This window comes from Rhinolophus ferrumequinum, chromosome 16 (assembly GCF_004115265.2).
Source record: "Rhinolophus ferrumequinum isolate MPI-CBG mRhiFer1 chromosome 16, mRhiFer1_v1.p, whole genome shotgun sequence".
Classification (NCBI taxonomy): Eukaryota; Metazoa; Chordata; class Mammalia; order Chiroptera; family Rhinolophidae; genus Rhinolophus; species Rhinolophus ferrumequinum.
In genome coordinates, this window is record NC_046299.1 from 36,265,982 (window position 1) to 36,286,713 (window position 20,732).

General features: G+C 31.4%; 1 protein-coding gene across 1 annotated transcript in view; it reads right to left on the reverse strand.

Annotated features, from left to right (window-relative positions):
- Positions 1–20,732, reverse strand: part of PCDH15 (protocadherin related 15) — a 714,179-nt gene that overhangs the window by 104,627 nt on the left and 588,820 nt on the right. The window contains exons 24-25 of the mRNA XM_033131356.1: positions 20,272–20,412; positions 18,448–18,560 (exon numbers count right to left, since the gene is read on the reverse strand). Of these exons, the coding sequence (XP_032987247.1) occupies positions 18,448–18,560; positions 20,272–20,412 (254 nt within the window). The remainder of the gene's footprint in view (positions 1–18,447; positions 18,561–20,271; positions 20,413–20,732) is intronic.

Genomic DNA, 20,732 nt, shown 5'->3' on the forward strand with positions numbered 1-20,732 from the left:
TAGTTTATGTGTGTGTGAGTTTATTTGAATGATGTTATTTTCTGAAGTTTTTAAGGAAGTACTATATTAAGACTCTGGCCCTAAAAAAAAAAACTATGTTCAAAATCATGCAAATACTCTTTTAAGAATATCTTGTCATCTGAGTTGTTTTTAATTAAAGATGGAACGCACTACTCTACTACTTTGTTATCTGCCAAATAACTTACACACTTACTTTCACTTATCTCTATAGCACCTTCTGCACCAAAAGCAATAGATGGATACAATTTGCTACCTCAACTTGCTAAAGTAAAATGGTACTATTGTGTTGTTGATGTTATCATATTTAAGCAAATGATTCCAAATGTTTCTTTCTAGTTCTTAGTCATGCTTTACTGTAAAGCTAACTGTACTAAAAGTATTTGAATGGCATCACACAATTAACATTTATTTTAAATTCACTGATCTTGCTTAACTGTAGTCAACTGTATTATGTACCCACTACTATATTTACTTAATTTCAAAAATATATTTTCAATATATTATTTCAATCTCAAAATCTCAATTTCATTATATAATATTGGTAACTAACTAGGCTATTATAAATTTATTTTCATAAATTATTGCAAATAATCTCACTTTTACAATTCACAGGTATTTATAATATTCAGCTCCAATAGATTTAGAAAATTATAGAATACAAACTTTTAACAATATCTCTGAGTCATTCTGTAGTCTAGACAACCTAACTCATCTTATTTCTAATAAGCTTTAGCTTATTTTCTCAATCTGATATGATAAATCCTATTATCATTTGTTTTGCATGGTCTTTTTCTTTCAATATTTACTCTTGTAATACTATCCTTCATTTTTATCTCCATTTTCTCAGTTCTTCTAATCTAGATTACACAGTGTAATTATATCGTGCCCTCACTGAAGTCTTTTAATAAAAAATTCTGAGACACAAATATAATCAGAAAAATCAATTATATACAACTCTTCATAAATATCTTTTCCAAACTACTATTTCTTTGAGGCTACAGTACATATACTTGATTGACTAAGTTACCCAAATGTGAAGTGATCTATCTTATGGAAACCCCATCACCTAATGGTGGTTCACATATTCATTGCATGGCCAATAACATTTCTTTCTTTATTTTACTCTCCTACATCGTTTCTGCCTTCTTTTGTTAACAGTATCTAGATATTACTTTGGATAATCATACTACCTCCATTCTCAATCTAATTGGTTTGGAGAGGGCTGACCCAGTTCTGAGGATATATAGACACATTACCTATATCTGGCCAATGAGGACACTTTATCCTCGTCACTCAGTGTTCATGTGTGGTAAATATTTCATGCAAAGCCAATGAAAATCATTTCCAGAAAATTTACTGTTAACTATTAGGAAAAACATGTGTTTACTTATTATTATTTTTGGCTAGAATTTTAATATCTGTACCCTATAAGTAGGTTCTTGTTGATAATGATATGAATACGAATGAAATAACTTAGGGTTGAAGATCGATCCTCTAAACTTTGGCTAATATTCTAAATGCTGCTATATTTAAAGCTAGTTAAACTCATCATTTCTTTTACAGAAAAACAAATTCTCTTTTATTTATCCTTTATTTAAGATTTCTATCACTTCCAATCAAAGAGTCCCAATTAATTTATTAAAAATATGTTTAGATTAGAAAAGGATACATGTGCCTAGGTAGACACTTCTTAAATAAGATATGTCTGAGATAGCATTATTATATTTTATAAGCAATTTGTTTTGTCATTGTCATAGCATCAGTGCAGTGAAAAAAGTATACCTTTGGTAACTTTGAACAAAAAATGATAGTAGTATAGCACAAAAAGGATGGCACTTACAAAAGTGACGCTAAAGTTGGTTTTGATGGACTGCTTTGATTATCAATAGAACTATTATTGAATGATATTTTAGATTATAAACAGGTATTAAGAAAATTTGCTGTTTGTCACACTGCTTAGTGCTTGACCACGGTGATTGTGAAATAAAAACCCGAAATGGGTTCAAAGTGGGGAACTATGGAAACACAATAGTCTCTTAAAAGGACCTCAATAATCTCCCCCTGCTGGTATTCCTAACCCTTGAGTATCCTTGTCCTCTTGCATGAGGGCCAGAGAGTGACTTGTTTCTAACCAACAGAAATTGGCAAAGTAGATGGGATGTCACCTCAGTGATGATGTAACATAAGATTATAATTTGTAACTTCATCCTGGCCAGTGGACTTGATCAACTCAACTGAATTTAATAAAGTAAGTGGACATATGGAATTGTCCATGTGACAAAATACTGAAGGTGATATCTAACCAATACTCAGAGAGGAACTGAGGGCCTCAGTCCAACATCCCACAAGTACCTGACTCCTATCAGCAACCACACAAGCTTGGAAGTTGACCCTTCTCTAATCAAGCCTCAGGTGAGATCTGAGCACTGGCCAACATCTTGATTCAAACCTGTGTGAGACTATGAAACAGAGAACACAGGTGACTAATTCCTGACTTACAGAAACGTCAAGATGATTTGACAATTAAGTTCGCGAACACATCCTAGAAAAAGTACTACATAACTCATTGCTGAATATCACTAAGGTCACCTTAAAGCACTCCCCTTGGGAAGCTATGCAATGACTCCAGTACCTAGTCCACCCTTCAAAGCAATTTTGGAACACTTTTTTGTGGAATGGCCATCAGAGTTGTCGTATTACCCTTGATATCCTGAATGTCATCAAAATGTCTTTCTTTACAATATTTCCTTTATCTTAGGTTAAAAAAGGAAGCCATAAGGGTGCAGATCAGGTGTTTTAATACAGTTATTTGTGTGCTGGGTAAAAACTCCCTCACAGACAGTGTTGTGTGAGCGGGTGCATTGTCGTGATGCAAGAGCCATGAATTGGCAAAAAGTTCAGGTCGTTTTTGTCTAACATTTTCACACAGCCTTTTCAGCACTTCCAAATAGTAAACTTGGTTAACTGTTTGTCCAGTTTGTACAAACTCATAATGAATAATCCCTTTGATATCAAAAAAGGTTAGCAGCACTGTTGCAACTAGTTCATGAACTTAATTGTCAGACGTCATATGTGTTTTAATTCATTAAGTTTGAGTTAATATTGTTATACTGTGATAAGCAACGAATACATGTGGTTTGAATATTAAGAGCAACAAATTATATATAACTTAAGTTTGATACAAGAAAACATATATTAGTCATATTCTGAAATAATTTGCATAAACTGAATTTATTTTCGTGGAATTAGACATTGCTTAAATCGTTTACTTGTCTATTTTGTTACTACCTGAGATAAGAGCTAAATTTTGTACTTTCCATAATTAGTTTATTGATCTTTATAAATTACAGAAATATAAAGTCTACAGCTAATGTTCCTTCAGCTTTAACATTAGAAAAATGCCATCTTTTATTACAAACTTTAAAAATAATTTTACATGTATTTTTGCATAATCTGGATGAAAATACTTAATACTGTGTGAATTAACTGGCGTAATTTAAGAAAGAATATAAATCCAATACAACTAAATGCATTTAAACTTCTATTTATAAGTAAATGTTCAAAACAGATTTACTTCTAGACAAAATATCTCCTCATTAACCTTTGTCTTAATTGTTCCAACACACTTCTTCTACCAGAATCAAAACATACCATGAAAATGCAATTTTCTCTAAGCTAGAATTAAATGAACCTCCCTGATAATGAACATTCAATTACAAAAAATTAATTCTTTTCTATTTATTGCCAGGCAGGACCCAGTTTATTTTTGTTTTATATCCTGATAAGTACCAGTTTACATGATTGGGACATTACATATTTTCTTTTGAGTCACATATCATTTGAATACAAAATGAAGCAGTTGGTGTAAATTAAGAGCGATTAAATCAGAAGACAGAGAGGATAGAAAGCTAAGAAAATTGAATAAAATTAGCTGAAAACAAATTAATAGGGGAAGGGGTGCAAGTAAAGAAGTTGACACTGCGTGCTCTGTTTAATAAGGGTGACGTAATAATGCAAGTCCACTGCGATTTTAAAGTGGAAAGTAAATTCAAAATTTCATGTGAATTCTATAAACATTTACATTATGACAAGCAATGCAAATTTATTTTTTAAAATATCATCTGACTTGGTTTGATCTACGTGCTGGATCTATGGCCGACAGTTTACGAATCTTAGAGTAAATTATCTGAAAGTATCTTCCATTTCTACTATTCTGACTCTGGTATAATTCTGACTCTGGTATAATGTGATTTATCATTCTCTCTTTTCTTTCTGTTGAGTACAATCAAAATCTATTGATTAGTTTCAGAAGCAAAGACTTATGGCCAAATGAAGGATTTCTCTATAGGATTTTTTAAAACAAACAAAAACAAACAAAACCCAAATGTTTCTCTTGCTATTAATTCATATAGTCATAATTCATCTATTTTAAAATAAACAATCCTCATTAACTTTCTTCCAATGAACTTTTTAACACCTACTTCAAAACATATAGTTGTTGACTATTTGAAATTCAACAATTCTACTTTCCAAAGCTAGATTTACTGCTGATATAATTGAGGAAAAAAAGCATGTTTACAATAAAAGAGGCACTTGAAACAGATAGGGCTCAGTAGTGGAATTATACAGCCTTCCTGATGAAGCCCAATAGTCAAGAGATCAACTAGATTCCCATTGTCCAGGAAAGGACTGCTAAGAACATGCTAAAGGACATGGTTATATCTTTAACAGATATGGACCTTGAACATTGGAGAGACAGATGTTTTCATAATCTAAAAATGTCTTCAGGAAGGGCCTTCACCAGACGCTCTTTCACAAGAGTTCATCTGAGTTCGGTTTGATGCCCATGTTCCTGACATGTTCCTGATGGCAGCACTAGCCCCTATTTCCCTAGCCAAGGGCAACACTTTGGGCTTTACTGGCCATTTTAAACAAATTCCACAATTTTGACTAAAATTTCAAAAATCACCTAAACAAATACTTAAACAGAGACTAAATAATAATTCAGTTTAAAACACCTCGGTTATGATAAATATCACATTTAAATTTTACATCACATTTAAATTTTACTAATTCGTAATCTTACTATTTGCACTGTCACCTCCCATAAATTTTACATGTAAAACAGCTCTATGCTTTTAAAAATTAATAAACTTTGTTTTTTAGAGTAGTTTTAGGTTTACAGAAAAATTGAACAGAAAATATAGAATTCCATATACACCTCCACCCCCAGTTTCCCCAATTATTAATTTCTTGCATTAGTTTGGTTTGTCTGTTACAATTGACGGACCAGTATCAATACATTATTAACTAAAGTCTGCAGTCGACGTGAGGCTTCATTCTTTGTGTGGTATAGTGTTATGGGTTTGGACACATGTATTATGTCATGTATCCACCATGATAGTATCTTACAATGTAGTCTCAGAACCAAAAAAAATCTCCCATTCTTCACCTATTCATCCTTCCCTCCCCCTGAATCTGCCATCAGTGATCTTTATACTGTCTGTATACTTTTCCTTTTCCAGAATGCAATACAGTTTAAATTATATAGTATTTCAGTAAGAAGAAATTTGATCAAAATGAATCCAAATTGCTTGCTTGGAAGTAAATCTGTGCAGATAAAGTACGGCCCAGAAAAGTTAACAACTACAAAATTTATATGCAAAGTACAACATAATTTTCTATGGGTGTATAAACTAATTCATGGATATCTGCTTAACGTTTCAAATTGATTCTTTTTTTGAAAATATAGACTACAATGAATCTCTCTCAATTAAATATTTTTAAAATCTTTGTAATCTGAACAGTGACTATACTAAAATAACAGAATTTGCAGGGTTCAAATGTTAGATTGAGTTTTTACAGTATAAATATAGATGAAACAATCATTCTACAATTTAAAATCTACTTTTATTGTTGGGTTCATGAAGTAACAATAAAAGTAAATGTTATATGTGTTGCATAAAGCTCTAATTATTTTAAATGTCATGCAGTTTAGGATATAAAAGTGTTTATAAATAGATGCTATAAAATTACACTGGGATTCAATCTGGCTCTATTGCTTTCTTTCTATTGAGAAACAAACTTAATTTATTTTGATATGTTTAAATTCAATATATTTGCAAATCAGTACCAATTAAGAGATTATTTTTATAGCTGTCATGAAGGAATGTAATGAAAACAGGAAGAAGAAAAAAAACAAAATCACCCACTGGAACTCCTATTATTTGTAACCTTGGAGTAATTTCATCAGGATGATCTAATTTGACATATTTAACCGAGAAAAGCAGTTTAAAAATGATATGGATCAGGAGAGGAAAAAAAAAGCTTTCCTAGAATCTTAGGATGGATTGTAGATAAGAAATTTAATAAAGAGCCAAATTGTTAGACACTGCTTTTCGCATCTTTTCCAAAATGTGCTTACTTTGTTAAGAGTTTTGCTTCCTTTTAGATCGATGAAGTGTCTTTATCTTGAAGACAAGAAAACTGAAGCCCTGAGTCATAAATAGTTTCTCACATTCAGAAAACAATATGAAAGCTAAATCTGTAGCGTAGGATGTATATGTGTTTTTTTTTGTTGTTGTTTCATTTATTGTTCTATTAATAGCATTTATCTAATCTTAGTCATCAATTCTCAAACTTTAAAACCATAAGGATTAGCTGAAAAACTTCTTAAATTTTTCAGATTTTTTTGGATTATGCTTAAAGATTCTGATTTAATAGATCCATGGGGTCAGACCCTGGAACATCATTTGCAAAAGGTCATTCTTTCAATAAAAAGGCAAAATCTATTATCTTTAAGGCAAGATTTTAGTAGTGCCCTAGAAAGACAGGAAAAATTATCTTCAAATAAAGGCATCTCTCATATTGGACAATGGATCTAAATTAAAATAGAAAAAAAACAACACTAGCAAACAAGTGATGTTCTCTGCATGTGGGTTTATCTTATATTATACTAATAATTTACAGATAGCTTTTTTCATTCTTTGAAATCAAGACCAATAGCTTTCACTCAAATAATTAAAAACCTTTTTTCAAAATCACAAAATCCAAGCTTGTGAGGTTTATATAAGAATTATGGCAATGTTTTTCAATGCAGGGTAATTTTAATTATCTTGAATAATGATATATTAATTAGAACCGCTCATTTAAAATTTTATTTAATGTTATTATAACTTTTTCATTTTTCATAGTATATAAAAATAGATTTGTGATTTTTAAATTATTCTTTTTTTTCTGTTTTGAATATCACGAGGTGGACTATTACTTCTTTATAGTTATTTATAAAATAAACTCTATTTTTATTCTTTAATATAAAGCCACTTGAAAAACATATTTGTATAAAACCTTTGTATCATTATTTGTTACAATACTAATTCACAGTAGTTAGCAAAGTATCATTCTTTTTTACTTTAACAGAGAAACTGATGAGGTTATTTTCTTTATTCAGGGGATTTGAATTTTTAAAAACATTTTCAAGATACTTGTATGTATAACATTCTTGTTTGGATTTGATATATTAAATTTGAATAATACTGAAAATTGAAAATGACTCACATATTTTTATAAAAGTTAGAAAAATATCAACTTGTTCTAGAGGTTAATAAAGATATCTTAGGGACATTTGCCCCCTCTTTTTTCTATATGTACAAATACGGAAGCAACCCAATTGTCTGTCAATAGACTATTGGATAAAGATATTGTGGTACATATATACAATAGAATATTACTAGGCCATAAAAAAGAATGAAATTTTACTATTTTTGACAACATGGATGGACCTAGAGGGTATTATGCTAAGTGAAATAAGTCAGAGAAAGACAAATACCATATGATCTCACTTACATGTAGAATCTAAAAAAAAAAAACATAAATGAACAAACAAAACAAACAGACTCATAGATACAGAACAAACTGATGGTTGCCAGAGGGTAGGGGGTTTGGGGAGCTGGGTGAAAAAGGTGAAAGGATTAAGAAATACAAATTGGTAGATACAAAATAGTAATGGAAGTGTAAAGTATAGCATAGAGAATGTATCAATAATGTAACAACTACCTATGGATTAGGTGGATTCTAGACTAATCAGAGGTATCACTGCGTTAAGATATATAAATGTCTAACAAATATGCAGCATACTTGAAACTAATATAAAATAATATTAAATGTCAACTGTAACTGAAAAAATAAATAATTCAAATAGGAGAATACATTTTGAATTTCTATTTTTTATGGAGAAAACATTTTAAAATATATGAATTCTTAAAAAATGAATATGAATGTGGTATTAAGTCATTCAAAGTTTAATAACCAATTTTGATACATTTACATTTTAATTAAATGCAACAGGTATGTCTATATCTCTAGCATATTTGTTTGGCAAAGTAGTAAACAATTGTCTTTAATAAAATTTTTTGTAAATTGTGTTAGATACTGCATTTCCCATTCAAAATCAATACTAACATTTAGACTCCATGATCTATTCCAGACGTGTTGACCTTTCCATGATATTTACCTCTAAAACTCATGACAAGTGAATCCCGGTGTATCTAAGTCTTAGTCCATCATCCTGAGATGAAGGGTAAATGTCATTCTTCTGAGGTAGCTCAAACTACAAGAGTCACTTTATTCTAAAGTAATATTATGTATTTGAATTACTATTAGAATTTTGATATTTCTGTCTGGATTAAATGAAAGATATACGAATATATTTTCTGCCCATGACAGTGTAACTGTTTTCCAAAAGATCCAGGTAGATAACTGACTGAAAACTACTCATCAGATATGGACATGTGCTGGCAATGAGAGTGTGCCTCCCAGATCTCCCACCGTAAGAAGCACATTGACCAAATCCCAGTGGCTGTGCTTTGAAGACTACTCCTGTGTTTATATAAAGGTCATGTTTCCTAGGGCTGCTTACAGATAATGAATTTGAAAGGCAGAGATGCTAAGGCAGGTCCCTTCCTGGGAGACACAGGTATGATCTTTGAAGGTTCTCTTAGCCTTTCCCTGCTTCTTCCTCATTTATCTCACACAAGTATATCTATCACCTAATAAAATAGATGCTTGTTCAATTTCATCTTGATGTCTAATTGTTAGAAGATAGACCTGAACTAACACAGGACATATAGGGGACTAAAGTTAAAAAGTAGTGTTAATAGTAAAGGGGATCAAATACATGGTGATGGAAAGAGAATTGACTCTGGCTGGTGAACACACAATGTGATATACAGATGATGTATTACAGAATTGTATACCTGAAATCTATGTACCTTTACTAACAATTGTTACCCATTAAACTTTAATTAAAAAAAAAAGAAAAAAAGTAGTATTCGTATTTTGAAATATATAAATTAAATTCAAAGTATTCATAAACATTTACAAAAAGAATTCTAGGGAATATAGTGATGGACAATTTTATGTATATATATATATATATATAACTTTAATATATACTACAAAAGGTATTGATACATATTGATATATTAAAATGAATATGAATAAATTGAATAGATCTAATACATACTAATTTATGTGGAAACAAGACAGAAAAAAGAACACCTTGAGGGTTACAGTAAACCATTATTTAAATATTATAACAATATAGGAGAGTACCATGTGTTGTAAGATCGGTTAAAGTAATATGAGGAACTGCAATTAATATTTCTCTCAGGTCAGCAACTACATGGTAACTGCCACTCTTTTGTTCCATATTAATGGCAGAAACTACAAGGTATGCAGAGTTCTGTTTCCCAATAAGCCCAATTCTTGTCAAAATACCTTCTAATAATTGAGAGAAAAGCATTCTTTATCACATTTGTCTTAACCAAAGAGTTTAGCTCAGTTTCAATTGAAGGGTAGCCAAAATGAGTTTAACTCAGTTTTCAATTGAATTTTGCTAACCCAAAATACAACTGTATGAGTTTAGGACATGCCAACCCGAAATATGCCACTTTAATATATTGATTATTTTGATTGGTGGGCACTTAAAACTGGCAAATTAAGGGAGAGGTCTTCTCTGAACTCCCCTTATGTATCCAAAGACAGATCCTCCAAAAGGAACTCAATTGTCATAGATCCTCTCCCTAGGAGTTGCATGAACCAGCAAAGTTTGACTCGTATCACAGAAGAGGAGACTAGCAGTGGACACCATGCTCAGACAAACTTTACCACGAACTATCATATCTCCCATCTATTCCCCTAAGAGCCCATGTATCTTTCCTAGAAAGAATTTCCTTTCTCTAAAAGGCTTACATCCCTCTCCCCTTCCCCTATTAAGATGGATTTTAATCCTGAGTTTTAAAGCCAACTCTTTGAGTTACTCATTTTCCCTGGATTATATATGTATATTACAAGCTAATAAACCTGTGTGTTTTTTTTTTAATCTGTTTTTTATTATAGGGGTCTCAGCTAAGAACTCAGAAGGGTACAGTGAAAATTATTTTTCCTACCCTATACAATCATACTACTTAAAACAGGGAGTAATGCTAAAATTGGTGAAGACTCAGAGCAAAATGACTAGAAAATAATTAAAAATAACAGATATAATAATAATAATTTCAGCATAAGAACTGACTTTCCAACTTTCACAACTATGCAAAGATTAAGGAGCAAATTCCTCACAACTGTTAAGTTTTTATGAAAGAACCTAATCAACTTTGTGGCAAGAATATTAGAGAAATCAAGTATTTAATTATTATGCTGACTAAATGCTTTCTATGGTCTATTTCATCCATTATATGATATAACTTTGAGAACAAAATTTTTGTGAATAATATTAACTTATTTTTTCTCTACTAATGAAACTAAATTGAGGAAAATGGTTTAAATTAAGATATGAGCTTGTATATGAATATAGAGAAATCTCTTAATTGCCTGAATGACAATAACTTGACATTTATGTTTATTTATGTGAAGGGGGCTAATACTTGAATTTACTTATTGCAAAAAAATAAAGTTGAAGCCACATGGATATTATTGGAAGAAGGGAGGGGTGTTTCAACAACAAAGGAGAAAGAGAACACAATTAACTCTTTTAGAAATTTGTTTCAAGAAGAGGAAGGAGAGAAAAAAACAAATAATGATCTGGGCATACAAACTCTAAGAAGCTAAAATTACTGATATTCCCTTGTTTGTTAAAAAAAGAAACTGAAAGAACCAAATAAAACACTAATAATGCATTAAAATAAAAATTTGTTACAATTTTGAAAATTTGGATTATGTGTATGCTTCTAAATAATATAAATGCTGTTTACCATTATGCAAATAGTATACAGTCTGAAGAGTTACGTACTTTTCAAAAGTTTTAAGAAAAACTGTTTCCTGTAAAATGTAGATGTTCATCTAATGACAAATAGATGAAGCAGATGATGTCTTGATCCTCCATTTAACCTAATTAAAAAAGTGAAGTAAAGATTGGTTTGAAGAGGACATGAAATAAACAAAACAAGCCTGATTCAACTATTACAACTGCCATAGGGACCAAGGAGAATCAAGTGCATACTTTTCTTAAGAATTACTGTAATTATGGCCATTATAAAAATAAACGTATGTCTGTATGTGGCAAATTGCTTCCCCATTATGACATTCCTCCTCCTCTGAAAAATAACCAGAAGACACTCCATCAGGAAACAACTTCATTTCACCAGATATGAGAAGAGAAAGAAATCAAAAATTTTTCCTACACGTATATAATATCTCAATATTATAAACTATAAACAAGAAAAATAACATCAGAAAATTCTCCTCTAATCTTCACAACCTAAATTATTTCACTTAATATTCAGGGTGGTCTTTGTAAAATCCTTCAATCACTTTGCAAATTTCATTATTTCCTTTTCAAAGAATCATTAGCAGAAAGTAAAATTTTAAATATGAAAACAGGCATACCAATTATGTATGCTAAGTGACGGCTTGGTTTTCTGTCGTATTTCTACTTTTACATTGGTCAGCTAACCTACTAATTATTTGTCATCAAAAACTTAGCTGGCAAGCCCAAAGGTTTATCCTTTAGTAAATATTAGAGCATTTACTCTGCTGTTTATTATAATTTTAGAAAAAGATAATGACCTGTCTATTACTCTATCCTAGCAACTGAGCATTTATCCGCAGCTCAACATTTCAATGGTTTTAATTTTATAAAAAGAATAATGGATTTTATTTCTCTGTCTAGGTAGAACTGGTACAATGGAAAACGTTTTGTGAAACAGTAAATGCCACCTCTCAAATCATTTTGGTGGTTTTTACAAAGCTATCTCATAACTCTAATTTACACTCTGCCATGTTTTCTTTTTCAATTTGTTTTACTTTTGTGATGAAAACAATTAGGCTTCTTATGAAAATGGAAAAAGTACTGAATTATAATGAAAGAGCCAAACTTTAGCTTGACGCTCACAGAAATGTTTAGTTTCGAATACGTCATAGTGATACTTGATAAGCTGAAATCATTTGAAATAACTTAAAACATCCAAAAATGTTCATCTGAGATTTGCTTTGAATTCAAAGAAAAAAAAGTAACAATTACCTTATTATTTTAAAAATGCATTTGATTTCCCCAATGCATATTTAAGAAAAAGAAATGTTTCTGTACTATTACACCATTAGTCTATGTACCCAATATTGTATATTCTCAATAGAAACAATCTTATTTAAGAATGCCTATCGCAATTAAAATCTATAACATTTCTAAAATTACACAGTTGAAGTGTAATTCTCCACCAACCCCATTTTTCTTTTTTCCTCAGTAATAGAGGTAGAACTTGGACATAGCTGCCTAGCAAGAAACAGCAATCCTCTGTCTTTTCATAGCCAAGTGTGGACATTTGCCTGGACTTCAAGATGAAATGTGAGGTAATATAAAATTTGCAACTTCCATCTCACTTGGTTAAGAAAATCTCTGGATGTGGACTCCTGTCCCTTTTCCCATTCCATGGACTGAAATGGCAATGATTGAAATCATTTTGAAACAGAATGCTAAAGATGCAAGGCTCTAAATTGGCCTGGGTCCCCGAATTACTGCATGGGATAACAGCATGCAGAAGAGCTAAAAGCCATGTGAAACATTCGTTTTAGACTGACATGTGAGCCAACCATACGTGTTTCTTTGTTCTTTAAACAATAGAAATTTAAGGGTTTCTTATTACAGCAGCGTAATCTACCCTACCTAATCATTTTATTCAGAGATTTAAAGATTTAATGATTGGCCATTCCAGAAATAAGATAAAATAATTGGGTCCAGGGAGGGGGTCAGGTTAAGAATAACAGTTAAACATTTTTAAATAAATGAATACATTCTAAAATAAATGAACCTATCTTTAATAACTAGTCATTTGTTGAAAACTGTACTTTCCTAAGGAATGCAAAATAGTCAATATTGAAATGAAGACATTCCTGAGATATAAAAAAAAAAAACCAAAAAACTTGATCGCATAATGATATTGGATGACTGCTTTCCATTTATAACCCATGAACATCCTCCTCCCACACCCTACAAAAAACAGAAATCTTGCATATAATGTTGTGTGCCCCAAAATATGATCACATTAAGCAAAAGCTTTTTCACCAGGAGCAATTTTGTAGAGGAGGTAAAATTTTACGGGTTCTTTACGGGTTTATGGCTAGACCTAAGTATTAAACTGACATAAGACAGATTAAGAGGAGAAAGCATCCATGTTTATGTACATTTTACGTGACATGGGGACCTCATGAGGAAATGAAGACCCAAAGAAATTATAGAACCTACATTGTTTCATATTAAGTTGACAAAGAGAGGCAGTTGCAGGAAGTAACTAAACTATGTAGGGAGGCTCAAAGGGAGGTGAATATTATTTTAACAAGGCCTGTTTGTATAGAATTCTCTTGGCTTTGACTCCCATTAAAGAATGTTTTTTTCCTCCCTGGTCCAGTAAGGACATATTTCACATGGGTATGTTTATCTCCTCTTTTCAGGAAGAAAAGGGGAGATTAGAGTGCCCTTTTTGCATCTGCTATTTTTAACTGTTTTTAGCTTACAATAATCCTTATGACAAAGTGGAAAAATTAGGCATAAGGCAAAGTGGAATAATTGAATCCTTCAATTCTGAAACAAGGGATCATCCTGATAATCAGGGATTAATAATGCGGTTTGGAATCTCTGGAAGATACGTGAATCCACCTGATACAAAAAAAAAATAAATAAATAAATATATATATATATATATATATATATATATATATATATATATATATATGAGAGGGAAGGAGACATATGAAGTTTGTAGCAACCATTCTGTTAAGGAAGGAGACTGTGATGATTATCATAGCAATTGGAACAGTGTAAGTATTTTGCCAAAGCTAATAGTTGAACATATAAAAAGAAAATGCCATGTAAGAATAAAAATATGTTATCATTAACATTGTTTGAAAAATGACAAACTGGGAAATATTGCAATATTAATGACAAAAATGATAAATGATAATGATAAAAACAAAAGTTTTTAAAATGATTGATATATTGTGGGATTATTTGTTTCATACTAATAAAATGTTGACCAACTATGTTAGTTGAAACAGTACTACCTAGCATGGTAGATAAGCCACGAAATCTCTTGGTCACATAACAGTTTACTGAGGACATTCCTACTAGATAATCTTCAAGCTGTGATTCAGTTGCCTAAGCTCTTTTTATATTGCATTTCTGCAATTGTCAACATATGGCTCCCAAGGTATCCTGGGTATTATTTTGCTACTTCACTTATCCAACAGGGGAAAAGGTTAAGTCAGGCCAGGAAATGATGCAGACCATATTGCTCTATATTTTATTGGCCAGAATTCAGTCACATGGCTCCATCTAGCAAATGAGGATAGGAAATGTAGTCTAGCTGTATGCCCAAGAGGAAGAGGAAAATATTTGCAAGTACGGTAGGAGGTACACAGAAACTCTCAGCCGTGTACTTCTCTAGAAACCTACAAAAGTACAATGTTTAATAAATGATAAAGAGATGATTGATGAAGATAAACATCAGCCTTAGTTTTGTTTTTGTTTTAATAGTTTACTCCATGTTTTAAGTCAAATTTAAGCCAACATAAATATTGAAATTCAGCTATTTTTGTTTATTAAAAAAGTATTACATTCCACTGATATTTAATAAGTTTTTTTATCATCCAAATTTCTGGGTGCCTTATAGAAAACAAAACAATCCTGTTCAGTACTCAAGTACTACTGAATCCCTTATGGCAAGTCTATTGATTCTCAATGTAGGGTTTTCTTTAGAAACTAGGATGCAAGGAGATTATCAGATTGCCTTTATGTGTCAGAATAAGAAATGAACTAGGTAGACAAGGCATTATTTGCTGGAAGGCCAAAAATTCTTCCACATGTGCTTATGAGACTGCTCTTAAATTTAGAACCAAAAAATAGGCTAGCTATTTCTTCCCTACGTTAACAACTTCATTAATAGAATTTATTTGCAGTTAGTAGTTCTATGCAGAGAAAGAAATGGTAAATTATTTATTGAAAAAATATTTTAAAAGTTGACATTAAATAGACAATTAAAAAAAAAAAAAAGGAAAGCTACACAAGTGATACCCTGTGCCTTAATGCCACAATGTTTTAGCTAGAAAAGTGATTGAACAATGTGATGGAGAAGTCTGAAGGCATATTTCTATTAATAAGGAAATGAACTCCAAATGAAAGACCAAAGAAAAGGGACACACTTTGTTGAGTTTATTTAAAGGGAAAGTGTTATATACCATCTTTTTCCTTCTTTTGGGACTTCCAAGGAATGACTAGACATGGGGTGAGGAATTTCTGAGAATAAAGATGGGTATTTTAGTGGTCTGAAACTGTGAGGGATTTTTGTACCCACCTCAAATAGTAAGTAAATTTTTTGTGAGCATCTGCTAGATAAGCTAGTGAGAAATACCACAAGTGAGTTTACTTTCATCTTAATACTTGAGAAGACCAAAATGAATACATTTAAAGAAGTTCTTAAACAGCAGAAAACTGTATGCTCCATAGCATACAGAATGGGAGTCCATAAGTTACCATGTCAACAAAAGAGGAAAAATTGGTAATAATAGATATAATAAAGAAAATGGCCTTTAAAACAGATTGGCCAAGAATTCTTATCATTTTAAATAAATCGTATTTACATTTCAATGTTTTACATATGTGTTATGGAGAACTTTCTGGTATTTATATTACACAATTTAGTGCTTATTTAGTAGATATTGTTATGATAGCATTTTATGGAAGGAGAACACTACTCGGTTGGGTGCAGTGAACGGTCCCAGATGCATCACCTACCAGTACCTTCTCCCTCAGTTTCTTAGCCCCTGGTATAGCTGAAAAGTCATAGGTAGTTCTTAGAAATTATCAGGGTAATGGAATCCAATTTCCAGAATATGATAAAGTGGTCTATTGTATGAAATCTTCATTTTTCTTGAGCCTCAGTTAGTATCCTCGTGTAACTTCCAATTTGTCTCTAGACAGACTAAATTACTAAAAAAAAATGGAATTCACTACATTCTCCTATTTTCCTTATTTATACTTGTGTATATGCTGAGTCTTTGGTATGGAACCTCCTTCCTCATTTCTGTGGAGTGGCTAAACTCTACTTTCCTTCAAGATACAGCTCAAAACTATGTCGATCATGTTCAGACATAGTTAAGTGTATCTCCAACATGCTTCTTCAGTACTGTCAGCATCTATTATTATGTTTTTACAGTGTATTGTATTTTTTCATATAGTTTTTTGTTTCCACCCATGGTTGAAAACCTCTGGAATGCAATGTCTAGCTGTCTTTTAATGCTATATCCAGAATAAGTAAGTCATAAAAATACAGCATATAGTGAGTCTCCTTCACATGTTTGTCGGAAAACTATCTCCTGTGGGTCCTAACATACTACTAATAAAAGTACATTAAAGTTTTAATTGGAGACAAAAAATGAAACAATCATGAGAGAAAATTCTATGCTTTCAGGAAAGCATTATAAATCTATCACTTATATCGAATGATGAATTCATCATGAAATATAGTAATTTTAATTTCATTAATTTTTCAATAAATTCTTCACTTCCTAAAAAGACACACATATACCACATCCACACCCATACACACACATTTGGGACTGAATTGTGTCCCCTAAAATTCATATGTTGAAGCTCTAACCTTTAACAGGCTGATATCTGGAGATGGGGCCTTTGGAAGGTAATTAGGTTTAGATGGGGCCAGAGAGTGGAGCCTTTATCTGGCTACTTGTGCCCTTACAAGCAGAAGGCAGCCTTCTGTAAGCCAAGAAGAGAGTCCTCACCAGAACCTGATCATGCTGGCACCCTGATCTCAGACTTCCAGTCTCCAGAACTCTGAGAAAATAAATGTCTGCTGTTTATAACTCCCAGTCTGTGATATTTTGTTATGGCAGCCTGAACTAACAAAGACAGTGTACAAATTAACTCTATTGCTATAACACATTATATATATATATATATATATATATATATATATATATACATACATAAACACACCCATACTCTTCCTGTCACTGATTTTTTAAAATATATTTTTTCATTTTAATTGAATTCTTAAAAATCACAGTTGGCATTCAATATGTATTAGTTTCAGGTGTACTGAATTGTGGTTAGACATTTATATAACTTAAGAAGTGATTCCCTGATGAGTCGAGTGCCTACCTGTCACTACATATATTTATTACAATAGTATTGACTATATTCCTAATTCTGTGGTTTATATCCCCTTGACTATTTTGCACCTATCAATTTGTTATTTATTAATCTCTTCACCTTTTCCACCCAGCCCTCCAAATCCCCTCCCATCAGTTTGGCAACCATCAGTTTCTCCTCTGTATCTATTAGTCGGTGTCTGTTTTGTTTTTCTGTTTACATGGTATTTGTTTTTCTCAGTCTGACTTACTTCACTTAGCATAATATGCTCTAGGTCCGCCCATGTTGCCACAAATTTTAAGATTTTATTCTTTTTTATGGACAAGTAATAGTCCATTGAATATATGCACTGTATCTTCTTTATCCAGTTGTGATATTTGTAAAATATTACTTCAGATAAATGTCAAAATTTGATAATATAGAGTATCTGACAATAAGAAGAAACCTAATGTCTACTTCTCATCATTGAGATCATTATTCAGCTGCATTTTGAGCACAAAAACATAATGTGGAACTTTTCAAAGCTTGCTTAAATTATTTTTAAAAGATCCATTATTCATCAAAGCATTACTAAACTGATTTTTTAAACTAAATTGTCATTTTCACTATATTAACTTTTAACATAAATACAACATTATGTTAATTTAGAAAAGGTTAAACTAGAATCAGAAGTCCATTTCATTGATAAATTCATATAACGCCAATTTTTAGAGACCAAAGCTAAACAAAAACCTTTATGAATTACAAATCCAGAGAGGAATCAATACCTATATTCCTCTTGTGTGAAGCGTGGGATTTCTCCAGGATGTAAGACAAGGATTTTCACCACAGCACTGCTGGACATCACAGGCTCACCATCATCAAAAGCAATAACCACCAACTTAAAAAGTGATAAAAATTCATGTTAAAGATTATTAACAATAAATCTCATTTTACTATGTATGTTTTTAATCATCAGACTGCCTGGTTCCAGGAGGGGGCGCACTGCATACTGGGTAGCAGATATGCATTGGAGTATGGTGCATATATTTTCATTTAATCTTCACAATAATCCTGCCAGGTAGATGCTATTATTTTCATTTGTCAGATGAGAAAATTCAAAGAAATTGAGTTACTAACTCTCTGATAAAAAACTATCAGTAAAACAGGGATATTATACTGCATCTCTCCAATGATAAACTCTATTCTCTTCCACAATTCCACTGGTGCCTCCAGTGAAAAGAAGTGTCATTATATGCAGCAACATGTATCTAAAAAGTGTTAAATTCAGTCACGTCTATAGCAAAAAACTAAGTGGCTTGCTTATAAAAGGAAATTAATTTTTCCAGTGAATTAATTGTCTGCAGAAATACTCTGTGTGATACTCTGGAGGATAAAATTGGAAGTCTTCATACTTTAAAACATTTTGATACACATGCTCTTAAAAACAATTGCAACATATAAAACACAGTTCATACTACATAGCAAAAATTGTTTAAATAATGCAAACTTAGTCCTAAGATGTGATAGCTATATATTATTTATTACTAAAATAGCTTTTATGATTTATAATTTCCTTGATAACTTATTTTATGTCAAGAAGAATTCTAATGTTTCTTTTAAGAAATGTTAAATATTTTCAAAACTATGTGTTTCTCTGGAATATTATTTTGGAAGCTGCAGGTTACTAATCTAAACTAATTCAACCTATAGCATGGAACCATAACCAAGGATCATCCTGAGAGCCACAATTTACCTTTGGGTTACAATTTTACAAAGAGGACAATTATTCCAAACAGTGATAAAATTACGTGAGACATAGTACTCATTGATATTCAGAAGGGTAACTGATGAAGGTAATTAAATTCACCAATGTAGGGTCAAAGGCTTCATTCACAGTGACAAAATTTTTTATAAATAACTATAGAAAATGGAAATGCTCAAACATTTAACAGATAGATTATTCATGATAACAGGGACCACTAGTATTATTTCAATATTTTTGCAAGTATAATGAATCACAAGTACGTAAAACTTGTTCTAGCAATTCTACTTGTGGGTACTTCTCTTAAGGAAAAAAATCGGTCAAGTGGCAAATGATATTTGCACAAGAAGCAAGAAGTTTCATGAAAGCAAAGACTATTAAAACAAAAAATTGGAAACAGCCTAATTATCTGACAACAAGTTGTTACACAAAAAGCAAGAAAAACCAGCATAATACATTTACACAATAGAACATCAAACAGCAATTTAAAAAATAGCATTAATAGCATTTATTGGTATATATAATTTATTGTTTAAAAAGCAGTATGAATAATATGATCATGTTATTTTAAAATATATATTTGTATGCTTGTATTTGCATAGGATGTCATCATAAGAGATTTAAATGGTAAATTCAAGTTATCTCCAAGATGTGAAATATCAAGTTATTATTTTGCTTTTTACTCAACTGTATTTTCTAAGTGTCCATGCGGCAAAATATATATTGTTTGCGATTTTAAAGGATTAAAAAGAAGAAAAAATGAAAGAGGTACGGTCATCTGTCAAACCAAACTCTCAATCAAAAGTTAAACATCAAATAAATAATGTTAGGAAAATACTGCACTGACCTTAAAAATTGTCGTAGGTTCTTCATTAAGATTGACTCTAGTTATTACTGTTCCAGAATCTTCTTCTACATCAAAAATAGTGGCAGGATAAGGAGACTGAACATCATCTACTCTATACCTCACACGACTTGCAGGTAATCCCTAAAATGAAAATTTATAATATTAATTAATCATCACAAAATAAAAACAACGTATAATGATAATGTTAACTGATTTGTAAAATGCATGGTCTTTTAGAGGTAAAAAAATCATATTTCAACCTTTCATACGCTGGGTATGGGATGTAGCAGAATCTCTATTTTTAGGATATAAAACTGAAAGTAACAAAGGAACAAGACAAATAAAAAAAACAAAAACTCGTAGACACAGATAACAGTTTAGTGGTTACCAGAGGGTAAGGGTGAGGGGAGATGGTAGAAGAGGGTAAAGGGGGTCAAATATATGGTTATGGAAGGAGAACT